The sequence below is a fragment of the Panonychus citri genome, unplaced genomic scaffold, assembly GCF_014898815.1.
Source record: "Panonychus citri isolate SS breed McGregor unplaced genomic scaffold, ASM1489881v1 Contig00011, whole genome shotgun sequence".
NCBI classification, from domain to species: domain Eukaryota; kingdom Metazoa; phylum Arthropoda; class Arachnida; order Trombidiformes; family Tetranychidae; genus Panonychus; species Panonychus citri.
Window position 1 is genome coordinate 822,252 of NW_026515416.1, and position 15,614 is coordinate 837,865.

Consider the following 15,614-nt stretch of genomic DNA (forward strand, 5'->3'; position numbering starts at 1 on the left):
TCTTCTTTCTTCTTCTTCTTTCTCAATCCTTTTCTAATTCTCTTTCTTATCATCATCATCATCATCATCATCATCATTCTCATTCCCTAACGACTCGTTGACTATGAAGAATAAAACTGTTCATATAGGAAGAGAAGAAGAAAAAAGATGAAGATGAAAAACATGAACATCCAACGAACAATTTTCTTCTTTTTCTTTTTCTTTTTCTGATTCTTTTCTTATCTTATTTTCCTTTTTCATCATCATCATCATCATTCTTCATCCGATTTACCCTTTAAACTATAATAACAATACAACAACACTTGTTCTATTTCCATCAGGCTCAATCTTCCTCCCTCATCCCCACCCACTCTTCCATCTTCATCTTCATCCTCATCATCATTCATCTTCTATTTCCTCTTTATCCATGTTACACTTTCCCCTTCATTCAACCTAAAAACCCATTGCTTTAAATACGCACTTTTGTTATTGAGAGAGAAGCAAAAATTGTCTACTCTCAACATCCTCCTTTCAATGACCATTACAATTGATTATCTACCAAATTAACAAATCATCACAATCAAATTAAACACCAATCGTAACAATAACATCTCATCCAGTGAGCAGAAAATTTCACTCTCTTGATTAAGATTTAAATATGGGCAAGGTTACAAGGAAGAGCCCAAAGAAAATGAAAACAAACATCTGAAGCCAAGAAGAGAAGGAAAAAAATTAAACAAGTTGATCATTTAGCTAAAGAATTAGTCTAAAATTAACTTAATCACAATCAACAACAATTAACCAAGGTTCTTGTAAAAGGCTCATGCAAATTGTTTGGCTCAGTGTTTATCATGAAATTTTTTTGGAACATTCGAAGATGAGAAATGATAATGAAGATAAATATAGATGATGAATGTAGGTCAACCATGGAGAGAGAGAGAAAGAGAGAGAGAGAGTGATATGAATTAGAAACATGGTGGAAGTGGGTGGTGGGCGGTGGGGAAAAGTTCAAGATCGATATCGAATTGATCAACGTGATAACTTTTCCTCTCCACTCGGAGTTTCAATGGTTTACAACTAATTGCGAAAAATCTAATTAACTGAGACAATTTTTAATTTCTTTTTGTTGAAACATTAGACTTTTATTTCATTTTTAATTAATAAAAAAATTTATCTTCATTTATATCATATAATTAATGGTAACAATTAATTTTAATCTTGATAGTAACATTAGTTTTCTGTGTGTGTGTTTGTGTGTAACAATTAAAAAGCAAACATTGATTTCCATTAATTTGATTGGATTTTATTGACTGAAATACAATTTAAGTTAAATTACAATTTACATAGAGTGTGAAAGTGAGTGTCAGGTTAATTAGATTTAAATTATAAATTGGTGATTTAATTGTAATTAACTAATTAGTTATCATTAGAAACATAAAATTTATTTGTTTGGTTTGATTTTCTTATCACAAGGATAGTTTTTAATGAGATAAATATTCAGAAATTAGTTAATTGTTTATATCGTTTAATTAGTTAATCAAATTTTGTTTTGTGTCGTCAAGAGATAACAATTAACTTCATTGATTAGTAACAACAATTAAATCATATCATTAATCATTTATAATTTAATCAATTCGTTTCCCAAATCAATATAATAATAATAGAAACTAAAATTTGTTAAAATCAAACCTTTGTTTTCAATGTTTTTTTAAACAACAATTAACAATTGAATCAAAAATTAAACAGTTGAGATGATTAAATTAATTCATGTATTAATCAGTAACAAATAACAATTACTAAATTGTATTTATCAGTTAACAGTGATAATCATAATAATAATAATAATAACAATTTAGTTAATAAAATGTTGGCCACACTGTTAATTATCATTAGTTAATTGTAGTAATTAAGATATCATTAATAAAAAACTTAAAGTTATTTACAATAAAATTAACTAAATTAACTTTAATTGTCCCAATAGTTAATTGTTTGTGTAAAGAGATTGAGAGAGAGAGAGAATCAAAATGATAACAAAATCAAAAATAATTAAGAGTTAATTGTAATAATCAAGATGAAGATTTAAATTGAAACAAAATTTATCGTTTTCATGTTGATTAAATTGTTCAGTGATTAACCTTTTGTTTTCAAACCATTTTAATTGTTAATCAATTCATCAATCATTTACAATAATTGAAAAATCAAAATTGATCATCAATTAACAACAATCAAAAACACTGTTAATCAAATTGATTGATCAACTAGACAAATATAATTTCATATTTTCCCCCTAATTATTAAGAGGATTAACTGAGATTTAATCAATTGGATCAACAATTTAAATATTCACATTGATTTTAAATCTCTCTCTCTCTCTCTCTCTCTCTCTCTCTCCCTCTCTGTTTTTGACATTGTTAATCAAATGTATTAATTATAATGGCAATTTAATTGTGATAGTAAATCGTTAATATGATTTTTGCAATGTGAGTGCAGTTTTTTTGTTTCAATTGACTATGAATTGTGTGTGTTTGTGATTGATTATCATCTTAATCATTCAATTTATCATCATGGTGATGGATAAATGATTCAGATGATGGTAGTTAATCAGTAATTACAATCAACATTAACGGAAGTTAAATGTTACTTGTGATATTTGAAAGCAGCTTAAGATTAGGTATCAACAATTTTCCAACTTGATTAACTGTTAATACCTTTTTTTAATCACTCAATTCGTAGTATTTTTTGTTTCTCATCACATCATTTCCATTTCCTTTTCCTCTTCCTTAATCTTCATCATTTACAATCATTGTTTTCATTTCAGTGTATTAAGTTAGTTGGTTAATCTAACCGGACATTAGAAACGTTTATCTCTTGGATTATTATTATTATATTATTATTGTGTTGGGTTGAGGTCTCACTATTATCAATTGTTTTTTTCGTGTATATAAAATTGTTGTTGTTTCATTTGATAATTTGATAAACAGAATAAATCATTAGGAAGTTGATTGGGATTAGAGGATTTTAAACAAAAAAAGAAAAAGAAAAACATTTTCATCAAATAGTAATTAGAAGTAATAATAACAATAAGAAAAAAAGGAGATTAGGGATTAATGGTTTCGGGGATTAGGATTGGGATTTAGGTAAACAATTAAAATGTATATTTCATCGTAACGTATTAGATGCAAAAAGGATTACAAGAAAAAGATTTCATCATAGATTAAGAAAGTGTCTTTTGTTGTCTTCATCCAGGTAAAATGTGAAAAATTAAGTTATATTTTTTGTTGATTTCCAATCATTGGTTATATGCATTGGTTGTTGTTGTTGTTGATGTTGATGTTGTTGTGTGTTTTAAATATTATGTTGTGTATGTTAATCAGATGGTGTATGTGTATGTATATAAGTGTAGGTGTATTCAATTGAATTCATCGTTTAAATTAATAATAATAATAATCAAATTATTAGAAATATAATCAAAACGATTCTCTGGGATTATAATTGTTGTTGTTGTTGTTGTTGTGTTTTTTTTTTGTATGGTGACAGTTTACAAGCTTGTGAGCTTTTTTTGGAAGAGTAGTAATGAGGATGAAGATGATGATGTGGATGATGAACACCTTAAGAATTTCTCATGAGAGTATGAAGGAGAGAGAGAGAGAGAGAGAGACACCAAAGAGAGAGGATTTTTCAAGGAGAAAGAGAAGATGATGACAAGAAAGTAAATTGAAAGAGAGAGAGAGATAGAAATAGATAGAGAAAGACTTGTAACTAAGAATCGTAACAAATATAAAGTTGTAATTATTTATAAATCAAAGCCTTGGGAGTGACTTTTCCTCTATGTGTTAAGTCAAAAGAAGGAGTTAATGATACGTATTTATAGAGATGATGAGGAAGATGAAGATGAAGAGATTTGGAGGGATAAGAATAAAGATAATAATGATGAAGATCTTGAGGTGTGTGTATGTTGTTGTTGTTGTTGTTGTTGTTTGGTTGTTGGTATTCAAATTTGTGTCACAAACTGTAAACAAAACAAGGTTAATCTACCAGAGAGAAACGTTTCTTTTTTTTCTGTCGTTATCATCAAATCTATTTATATAATAATAATTAACAATAATAATAATATAAATATATTGTTGTTATACACATACATTTACAGAGATGTAGGTAAACAATTGATACACACACTGTAGATACATATTAATAAATATATATGCATGTGTGGGTGGGGATTCGGCAGCAATTCACGTTTTTTAAGCGCTACTATTGATAAATTGATTATTATCATTATTATTATCATCATATCATCATCATCATCATCGTCGTCTTGTTATTATTGTTACAATAATATCCATATATAATCGTAATATATGTGTATTTGTTTATGAGAGTTTGACTTGTTTTTCTTGTGATGAAATTTAACAGAAAGATGAAGATAATTTCAATGAAAAAGGAAAAGGAAATGATGATAAAATTGATTATCATCATTCGTGTATGTGTGTGTGTGTGTATTTGGGTGTAAAACATTATCAAGAAAAAAATTTCTCTTTTTCAGAATTTTTATCAACAATTATTTGGACAGAAAAAGATTGAGATGGTTTAAACCTCCCTGTCAAATACAATTAATAGTAATCATAAGAATTTATATAATAATGATAATATCATATTTTTTTTCGTTCATTTTTTTTCTCGTTTTTTTCTCAGGTATATTATCATTATCTATGGTAAATAATTAGGTGTATTGTGTTTAATGTAAAAAGAAAAGGGTTTGAGATGAGGATGAATAGGTAAAGAAATTAAAGAAGAGGTAACTTTTTTTGCGATTTTTTTTTTCGATTTTCAAAATCATCATTTCGTTAGTTTGATTTGATTTAGGTTTCTTAATTTTGTCATAGTTGTTTACTATTAAAACACTAACGAAATGTGAATTTAAAGTCTTAATAGTAATATAATAATAATAATTAGTAGCAATATAATGTATGCAAAAAAATCACACAAAAAGAAACCAAGAGATCTGATAAAAGTAAATGTTTATATTTGTTTTTTTTGTTTACCTCGACTTTTATCTTGCTGTTCATCCTCATCATCATTGATTTAATTCATCTCACCATCATCAGCAGTTTGTGATTGATTGGTTTTCCAAGAGTAAATCAGATAACAAGAGATAGAAATAGAGAGAAAATTTCAAAGGTAACATAGCCTTTGACACTGCAACGTTTTTCTTTTAAAAGTCTAATTGAGAGAGAGATGAAAATGGGAGTTGATATTGGGAGTGAGATGGGAAGGCAATGGGAGTTTGTTTTGTTTTCGATTGAGGTAAAAAGGTTTGCTTTCTTTTCCAAAAGTAATTCATCATATATCTTATATCGGGTGCACGTACAAGATTTGCTTCTTATCATTTCTTTTTTCACTGAGTGCGTTGCGAGACTTTATCAATATTTTTTTTAGATTTTGTTCTTAATTGTTTTAGATTTTGATTGTTAACTAAATATATCATCTCTTATTTTTTTTTTGTTATTTTCTTTTTTGTTTTGGTGTTTGTTAATATATATTTCTCTGTGTTTTTGTTTATTTTTTTTTAGTTTTTTTTTTCGTTTTCGTTAATTCTTACTCCTAATTGGCAACCAGTAGGTGTTGGTATTGATTAGGATAGGAGACTCCATTTAAGGAGAATGAGAAATTGTCATAGCCTTTGTTTGATGTTGCTGCTGCTGCTGTTGATGAGGAGGAGACTGATGAATTGGAGGCGGATGTTGTTGATTCTGGAACTGGTGATGACGATGAGGGTACTGAAGAGGAGGAAGATGATGGGGATGATGAGGCTGAGGATGAAGCTGAAAGGGATGTTGAACAAGATGAGGGAACAGCAATTATTGGGGAAGTAGCAGCTGGGCTGGAAGCTGAATTAACTGATGATGATGATGATGATGATGACGCTGATGAGATTGAATCGACAATGGAAACGGTTGATGGTGAGATAATGTTTGATCCTAATCCGTTTGAAATTAGATCATTGGATGATGTTTGATGTCCAGTATTACCATATAAGCTATTTACATGGATACCTGATGAGCCAAGGATGTTATTGCTTGTGTAAGCTTGAGATGAGATTGGTGAAACATCACCACCATTAAGAATTGAATGAAGGTTGTTATTGTTGCTGTTGATAATATTGATAAGGTTGTTTGAAGCGGTTGAATTACTTGAAACTGAGGTGATGTTACTATTATTGATATTTGAAACACCGTTAGTTGAATTATTTGTAACGTTGACACTGTTGTTGGACAGATAGGGATTTGATGATGTTGATCCGACGACTGGAGTTTTATCAAATAGAGATGCGAATCGGTTGAATACATTGTTATTGGAGATTGGTGAAGTATTTCCATTGCCAACTGAGGAGGAAGTTGATTTGGGTAGTAAACTGGATGAACCTAAGAGATCAGCCAATTGAGAGTCGATACTATGGCTGGAAGATGATGATCCATACAAACCATTGAGACTAGATGGGAGGCCAGAATGATGTGATGTGGGTGGTTGGTGATGGTGAGAGTTTGAATGAGAGGGATGATGCCGAGGACTAACAGAGCCATGGCCCATTGAAGAGTTTCCAACCAGATTACCGTTACCGTGATTACCAGTGTAAAATGATGAAAGTGATGAGGATGGTGAGTGGGTAATTGGTGATGTTGCTGTGGTACAAACTGAATGGTTACCCATGAAGAGAAGGTTAGAAACAGAGTCAAGTGCGCTACCGTTATTTCCTGGTACATTACCACCAATTGGGGACATGGATCGAGAGTTTTGAGGTGAAATATTACCTGAAGATAAGCCGGTTCCATTTGGTGATCCATGAACATAGTTGAGGTTTGATGGACTGTGCATACCGTTTACCATTCCGGATGAAAGACCAACACGATCACCGTTAACACGATCGTTGGGTGAAACTGAAGCTTGTTGTTGCTGAAGAGCACGTTGTTTAATGTAATTGGAAAACTCAGTTGGTGACATTCGGTGTGATCGTTTGGTGTTTGATTTAAGTTTAGTTGAACCAAATTTTGTTTGAGCAAAAGTCGCCGTGGTAAAAGTAACGTTGGATGCTGCTGGTTTGGGAAGAAAACCGGAAGGACCCATTGAACCGGAGGTGAATGATTTATGAATTGCCGGTTGACCTGGTGCGATGAGGTTACCCGAACCATTGTTGGGTGAGTTACCTCCACTTCCGTTTGATCCATTACCATTAGCCACAGTAGCAATTACAGCGGCGGCAGCTGCTGAAACTGAAGTATTAGGTCCATTTGATGGAGCGTTTGAAGCCTGTGAGCTTGGGAATCCATTTGGTATTAGTTGAAGAGATGGCGGTGAACTTGAACCAGAAACTAGTGAAAGTGAACCAAAAGCCATCGATGTTGCTTCAATTGGCTTGAAACACTGAGCCTCAGGGTTGAAGGTTCGAATAACCTCTCGATCAGGATTTTCCATGTCATGAGGACGATCAGATTCAGAGTAGAGTATTTTAACAGGACCTTTCTCACTCATTCGGTAAGAAACTTCACCAGGATCAATCCAAATAGATAATTCTTGAGGTAAATTTTCTTGAATATCAATCAGATCCATTCCACTTTCACGAGCAGCCACTTCAAATACGGGATCCAATGGTGGAGTTGTCTTGAGACACCGAAACGCTGACCCTTTATAGGGTTTCTCAGGGTACCAATGGCCTTCAAATTTCAGTTTAAGGGCATTTTCAAGCTCCTCACCAAATTGGTTAACACGACGTCGGGGAAGCTTATTGTAGAGGAAGGAGATCAAAAAGTTGAGTGCCACTTGAATCTCAACGTGCATTTTTGTTGCTGGTTAATTAGTGTTGATTAATTGTGATGAAAATGTTGATGGTTTGATTTTTTTTTTGGTAAGATGATTGAAAACTTCACTGACGTTTCAATTTGAGATCAACTTTAAAATGCTAACAAGTTGTACCTAAAATTATAACAATTTGGGTTATATATATAAGGGTTTATATATAATTATATCCTTTGAACTATTTTTGGTGAAAAAGATAAATAAATTTCTGATTTCTTATAATAATAATAACATATAGTTCTGTAAAAAAACAGGTCAACAGGGCCAAAGGTGAGTTTTAAGGTGAACGTTGATTAACACAAAACACACTGGTAGTAAATTGTTGTTGAAGGAAATTGGTTGATGTAAAGATTGATGGATAGAACAATTAACCAATTGGATAAATTAGAGTAGTTAACGAGATATAATTTAACAATTAACAAGTAGTAGTTGTAATAGTGTGAATAATTAGAAAGTAATAAAAAAAACTGATTTATTTTGTTGGGCAGTTGATAATTAAATCAAGAGAAGGTTGAACTTGTTAATTTCTTTGAAATTGCGTCTTGATTGATTATGATTGATTGATTAATTGATTGTTTGTTGCATCAGATAACAATGAGGAGATGTAATGGGAAGATGAGAGAGAGAGAGAGAAAGAGGAAGAAAAAAAAAATAATTGAATTAAGTTGATTACTCGAGAAATAAATAGAAAAGCAAGGTAATAGAAGATAAGATAAATTTCATGATAATATTCTGGTTGAATATCGAATCTCAAAATGTCTATTGATAGTAATTATTAATTAGTTATCACTATTAATGTTATGAGTGAGGTAAACATGATTCTTTTTTGACAATCAAAACAATTGAATCTAATTGAAGTGGGTTATTGGGTGATAAATAAAATCATCTGTTCATTTTTCCCCATGTGAAATGTATAATAATAGTAACGATGTTGATATTTAGTAAAATACTGGTGAATTATTATTATATTTCATATTTAGGTTGATTGATCGGTTATAATTAATTTCTCTGACTGATTTCTTGCTTTTTTCTATTCCTAACAATTAACTGGGAGAGAGAGAGAGAGAGAGAGAGAGAGAGAGAGAGCTAAAATATTAATGGAAATTAAGGTAAATATGAGTATCGAGAAGAGGATGAGAAAGTGATAAAGGTAAAAGAGGTGAAGTGTATTTGAAGAATATAATAAAAAAAAGATGAAGTCATCAACTTACCTAATGAAAGATGAAGATGGTTAATGATGATTAAGATTTGAACAAGTCTTTCGAAATGTGAAGATGATGATGTTTGTTGTTTTAAAATGATGATGATGAGAAGTAAAAAGAAAAGTGAGTTAACAGAGATGGAGAATCACACTGTAGAAAAGGAGAGAGAGAGAGAGAGAGAGTGTTAGATGATTGATTCAGCTTTGCTCAGAGAGAAAGAGTAATGTATTAATCAGAAGAAAGAGAAAAAAAGAAAGAGAAGATAAAACGTGAAGGTCAAACGATTTTTGTTCTACCATTTTTACGTTGATTCTGATCAAATATACACACAGACTCTTTCAATTCTCTTTCTCTCTCTCTCGCTCACTCACTGAATATTCTACGTAAAAAAGAGCTTGATGATGTAAAAATGGAGAAAATTGATTAATGTTGTAAATTAACTGATTCTCTTCTATTAATAACATTGGAAATGGAGAAAAATGTGTAACAATTGAAAGAGAGGAAAAAGAGAATAAAAATTTCCACAGACATTTTTAAATTCAAACTGTTCCCTCTTCTTTTTTGTTTCTCACACTTTTTGTTCTAAATGATATTCTATTGGTTTGACCTTATTAGTTGATCGTTAGTTGGTTAAATTGGGAAGAGAAGAAGAGAAAATAAGACAAAAATAGAAAAAAAAGAGAAAAGAAGAAACTAGAAAATGAAGAGGAAGAGGAAGAATAAGGAAATTGGAATAATTTCCTTCATCTTCATCATGTTACATTTACCGTTTCGTTTCTATTCCACAAAGAGAATAGAAAATTATGTTAAATTGTAAAGTTGATTGATTTTCCAAATAGATGATAAGATAACAAAATTAAATTGTTAATTATTATTAACCAATTAATGGACAATCACAAAAAGAAATGATGGATCCTTGGGTTGAAAGAAGACAAAATCCTTAATCGTTCTGGTTTCTGGATTAGATTGAGAAGCGGAGAGAGAGAGAGAGAGATAGAGAACAGTTCAAAAGAAAACACCTTTCGGCTTAATCTGGTTTTGTGATTCTGTTTACCAGATTAAAGTTTAATCTCTACAGTACAACAAACAATAATCTGAAATAATTATTGTTTTGACACTAATTATAAAAAAAAACAAATGAACATATTGAAATGTTGTTGTTGTTTTGATGATTGGTTAACCTGATTTGATGAACACTCACACCGAGGGAAACACAGAGACAACTGAGAAAAGTTAGAGAAAATGAAATCTAAGAGAAAAAAGAAAGAGAGGAAGTTTGTGTCTCAGTGAGAGAGTGAAAGAGAGGGAGAAAGAGAGAGAGAGAGAGAGAGAGTAGGGTGATAAAGAAAGAGATGAGGTGAGAGAATATAGAAAGTGAGATGATGAAGATGAGAGAAGAAGATGATGAGGAAAGACGAAATAAAAGTGATACAGATTTATTTTATTATTAAAACATAGATAATAATAATTAGAGAGATAGAAACAGGGGAGAGACAGAAGGAAAATAGACAGAGAAGATAATCATGGAGAGAGAGAGAGAGAAATGGGGAGAGAAAGTCTGATTCGTTCTGTAAATCAACTGACTCTCAATTTCCGCTGGTAACATGAGGGAGACAAGAGAAAGAGAGAGAGAAAAGTTTCATCATCATACGATTTACAGAGAGATAATTAGACAGAGAAAAAATAAAGAGAGATGATGATGAGAATGAGAAAAAGTAAAATATGGTTACGATGATGAAGAATTAGTTTCTTTTTGTCTTTCGAACAGAAAAAGAGAGACATAGACAGAGAGTTTCTATTCTTAACGTGCGCAGTTAACCCAATGAGTGAATATCATGGTGAACATGGTGATAGTAGTGAGAGAGAGAGAGAGACGCAAATTCAGGTCAAGATGGAAGAAAGAGAAGATGGAAATGGGAGACAGAGGAAATTTATAACATAAAGTACAGAATCAGGGAGAGAGAGAGAGAGAGAAAAGGGGAAGGATGAAGAAAGACTAAAAGACAGAGATTCTGAATATCGTTGGAAAAACATAGTTACCAGGCAAGTGAACGGGGAGGGCAAAAGAAAAAAGGAGTAGGAGGAAGAGAGAGATGATGATGATGATGAAAATCGATTACAATTCAATCGATGAGAAGAGTGTTACACTTGGATGATGGAGAAGAAAGTAAAGAGAGAGAAATAGAAGGTCAACATTGGAGAAAAGAAAAGAAAATAGGAAATTCTATTCTAAATAGAATTTTTTTTTCTCTATGTCAAAACTCTTTGAATCCTTCTTTTTTTCATATATTTACTTTCATCTTATTACTTTCTTTTTATTACTTTATCTTCATTTTCTTATCATCTTCATCTTCCATCATTGTTATTCCTTGAAGAAGATACAAAAAGACATTCACAATCTTCAAGGAAAATGTTACCATCTCTCTCTCTCTCTCTCAAGGTTACATGTTGGACTCTTTTCCTTCCGCTTTTCTTATCAATATAAATACAACATTAGATCAATTAAATTAACTTTTTACGTTAATCAAAGTCACTGTTAATATGTATGAGTTTACAATTTAAAGAAATCTAATTGTTACGGTCAATTAGTTAATTGTAATTAACCATTGACCTCTTTTCTATGTGTTAACATTGGTAAACAATTAAAATGTTTACTTGTTTGTTTACAAATGAAAAAAAAGGTTCAAGGTTTTTGTTTTCATCTTAAATTGTTAATTAATTAATTAATTCAATATCTGGTTGGTTACTTACTTTGATTCTCTGGTGATTTAAGTTTCACTTGCATCGTAAATATTAATTGTTGGGAAGTTTGAATTAATTGTAACAATTAAAAAAAAGAAACACAAATTGAATTGAAAAAATTTTTCGTTCTCAGGGAAAACATAATAATCTAAAAATGAGAATAATTAGAAAACTTTTTATTCTTTAATTAGATTAACCTTGATTTCTAATCAATTAGTTATTATATTAAAGAACATGTTGATTGATTGTGAAAATGGAAAATTTCGAACTGATTAATCAACAATTAGATTTAATTGTTTAGCTGAGAAAATCTAATCACTTTGTTGGTTAGTAGTTTAATTTAATTACGATCAAACCAATAACCTTTTTCCTAATCATCATTAACATTTAAATGGTAATTAAATGTTATCATTATGGTTAATTGTTTAAAAGACAAAAAGTCATACATATACAATTAGGAAAGTTATTCAATGAAAACTTAATTAACTTGTTGATTATCTTGATTTTGTTTCATCTTCAAAATGATTAACTTAATTTAGTAATTTAACCAAAAGTTTTTCTGCTTTTCTAATTACTTTCACTTTGTTGTTATTACAAAACAATTGATAAATCATTCAGTTAATTGCTCTATTATTATGTTGATTATCATTAATCATGTTTGCTTTTAAATTAATCAAATCAAGTTAATTGTTGATAAATTTCATTGAGAATTCAGGTTAGTGCTGCCATCTATTGGTTTAGAAATAAGTTAATCGATTTTTAGATTGAAACAATTAAAAGGAAAATCATTAAATCAGATTAATTATTGTTAGTTATTGTTAATTGTGGTAAATTGTTTATTATCTCATTGATTATTTTTCTGCAATTGATTAGTGAAATTTTCTAGTTGATTGTCTATCACATAATAAGCTGGAAATTACCAATCAATAACAATCATATGATGTAATTGGAGATGAAAATTTATAATCATGATCAGAAATCAAGATGATCAAATTAATCAACCAAAGGAGTAATTGATTGATTAATATTATCAGATTTTCCCATTATTGTTGATTTAAACATTTTTTTTTCTTGTTCTGTTCTAGCTCCAATTAACTGAAACAATTAATCTATGGGAAAATAAAATAACCTCCCTATGGAAAATGTAATCATGTTGATTATCCTAATTGATTGTTGAAAATTAAATGTCAACTGATTCTGAGTACAAGTTGATTAGATAAGTTAAAACATTAATTCCGCTAATTTTCTTTCCGAAAACAATCTAACAATCAACAGTAGTTAATCTAATTAGATATAATTACTTTAGGTAATCCGAATAAAATGTCAAGTAATCAAATTACAATTAAAAGAATCGTATGTTTTTTCAACGATCAACTTTATTCCATATTAAAAAGAGAGAGAGAGAGAGAGAGTAGTTAGTAATTAAAAGGAAAATTTGATCAATTGTAATAAATCTAGAGCAAGATATTATATTGATTAATTAACCAATTAACCAAATTATTGAGTGAGAATGAGAAAGAGATTATTGTTAAGAAAAAGAAGAGTAAATTGTTTTCTCTTCATCTAAATTCTTGATTAGAAAATTTGATTCATTGATTAAGTAATTGTTTCAATTGTTCGTTTGATTTTTTTGTTCTTTTTTCATCAAAGTTTGTTTTGGAAAATTGATTCAATGAAAGGTACAATGGTTCGCAAGGGTCGAGCTGTCATTCCAGCGGAGTAATAACCCTTATCGGCTCCTTGCCACATCACACCGGCGATATCGATGTGCATCCAATTGGGTGAATTAGTAAATTCTGAAAGGAAACCAGCGGCTGTACAGGAACCAGCGACTCGAGATTTGTTCAGATTATTAATATCAGCAAGATGACAATCGGTCATTTGTTTAACATAAGATTTGTAGAGGGGCATTCGCCAAACCCTATCACCAGAATTAACACTTTCCTTGTAAATTAAATCCCAAAGTTGATCGCTTCTTGACCAAACACCGGAACAAGCGTCGCCAAAACTGATCTTCATTGCACCGGTAAGAGTTGCAATGTCAACCACTGCTTGAGGGTTGAAGGTTTCAGCGTATACAAGAGCATCGGCAAGGACAAGACGACCTTCAGCATCGGTGTTGTCGATTTGAATTGTTTTACCGTTCATGGCTCGGTGAACATCACCCGGTTTGGTTGCTTTACCATTAACCATATTCTCGGTGCAAGGTGTAAGCCCAATTATGTTAACTTTAGCTTTAAGAGCGGCTAAGGTGGAGATGGTTGAAGCAACGATGGATGCACCGGTCATATCGGCTCTCATTTGATCCATGTCAGCTGAGGGTTTGATTGAGACACCGCCAGAGTCAAAGGTTATACCTTTACCGATAAAGACAACTGGTTTGGTACCTGGTGCATTGTTGTAATGAAATTCAATAAATTTTGGTGGTTGAGATGAACCTTGAGCGACACTTAAAAATGAGCCCATTTTCATTTCTTGAGCCCATTTTTCATCACGAACAATAACATTAATACCGGTTCCATTGGCTGCTTGAGTCACTTCATTGGCAAAAATGGTTGGTGTCATCAAGTTAGCTGGCATATCAGCGTATCTACGAGCCATATTTTGACCTTTAGCCAATAATTGGCCTCTCAACCAAGCGGATTCCTTTTCACTGTTAGGGTTTAATAGTGAAAAAGCAAGAGGCTTTCGTCGGGATTTTACCTCTTTGAGTTCATCGAATCTCCAATCAGTAAGGAAAACACCTTCGGCTGCTGATTGAGCATCATCACAATCATCGACGACAACATGAGTAATTCCATCAGCGTCTAAACTTCGAATCGATCGAATTCCATCAGCAACAGCAAGTCTAACATTTTCTTTCTTCTCGTCAATATGTTCAATCGGATTGAAAGCTGAATCTTCTGGACCAAGATTCACCAAAGAGACAACCGGATATTCCTGAGATAGGCCATTAAATAAACGACTTTTACCTTTTTTCACCGGTCCAACCCTAAAAGAAAACAAAGAAAACACCAAAGAAAAAAAAGATCAAATAAACAGGAACAAATGATTTACAAAAACAATCAATTCACAGACTTACAATTCAATTTGCTTGGTAATCTCTCTGATAAAATCAAGAGATTGAGCATTTTTGGTTAACACAAGAGACTTTGGCAAGTCGCCAGAATTTGAGCAAGATCCTTCATAGGAACCAATAATCAATGCCTTCATCTAAATTTAAATTGTAAAGAATTAAAATTTAATCAACAAAATAAAAACCAAACAATGAAACCACATGGAAACAAATAGTCACTTACCTTTGAGGTTAATGTTGAACTTGATCGAGTTAAATTATATTCACTTTTAAACAACAACGTTTTAAATAACCTGTTGATCTGTTTAAAAGTCAGATAATTAATTGAAGCCGTTTTAATGATAATTTAAATCCGGTATTCAAAGAAAGAGGAGTTGCTAACAATTAACAATGAACAATCAAAATTACGATGAGCAAGAAAAAGAATTGCAAGTCGCTCCATCTATCGGCTTGTTTGTTTCTTTTTCGGTCTGCGCTTAGTTTACTTTTTTTTCTGGAACAAATTTTTTCGTCAAATGATTAGAAACTTTTTGATTGTTCTAATTAAAGTTCTTTGATTGGAATTAACTGATGGTTATTGGAATTGTAGAAGAGTTTTTATCATATTCGTGAATGGTTTACGTGATTGGAACATTTTGGATTCGTAAATTCGCAAATCAAAATTAGTCGATTGAATGGAAATTTGAATGAAAAGAAATTGTTGTTAATGGTTAACAATTGAATCTATTGAGAATTAAATCGATAAAATATTGATTTTGATTAGA

At 31.1% G+C, this 15,614-nt stretch overlaps 2 protein-coding genes across 2 annotated transcripts; both read right to left on the reverse strand.

Annotated features, from left to right (window-relative positions):
• Window positions 1–1,270: 1,270 nt before the first annotated feature.
• LOC128390687 (uncharacterized) lies at window positions 1,271–11,912 on the reverse strand. Its single transcript, XM_053350446.1, has 4 exons — window positions 11,784–11,912; window positions 9,800–9,988; window positions 9,042–9,182; window positions 1,271–8,371 (listed from the first exon to the last, which is right to left on the reverse strand). Exon 4 carries the CDS (start codon window positions 7,810–7,812, stop codon window positions 5,581–5,583), a length of 2,232 nt encoding a protein of 743 aa, XP_053206421.1. The 5' UTR covers window positions 7,813–8,371; window positions 9,042–9,182; window positions 9,800–9,988; window positions 11,784–11,912; the 3' UTR covers window positions 1,271–5,580.
• Window positions 11,913–13,110: 1,198 nt separating this feature from the next.
• On the reverse strand, window positions 13,111–15,242 carry LOC128390457 (cytosol aminopeptidase-like). Its single transcript, XM_053350175.1, has 3 exons — window positions 15,074–15,242; window positions 14,857–14,987; window positions 13,111–14,766 (listed from the first exon to the last, which is right to left on the reverse strand). The coding sequence occupies exons 2-3, from the start codon at window positions 14,985–14,987 to the stop codon at window positions 13,419–13,421; spliced, it is 1,479 nt and encodes a 492-aa protein (XP_053206150.1). The 5' UTR covers window positions 15,074–15,242; the 3' UTR covers window positions 13,111–13,418.
• Between the last annotated feature and the right edge of the window lie 372 nt (window positions 15,243–15,614).

What these genes read in the sequence shown, in the direction of transcription:
- LOC128390687 (XM_053350446.1), bottom strand. Translation starts at nt 7,812, where the DNA reads ATGCACGTTGAGATTCAAGTGGCACTCAACTTTTTGATCTCCTTCCTC.
- LOC128390457 (XM_053350175.1), bottom strand. Translation starts at nt 14,987, where the DNA reads ATGAAGGCATTGATTATTGGTTCCTATGAAGGATCTTGCTCAAATTCT. An exon ending in ATTACCAAGCAAATTGAATT is followed by an intron (nt 14,767 to 14,856) that starts GTAAGTCTGTGA and finishes GTTTTCTTTTAG; the next exon opens with GGTTGGACCGGTGAAAAAAG.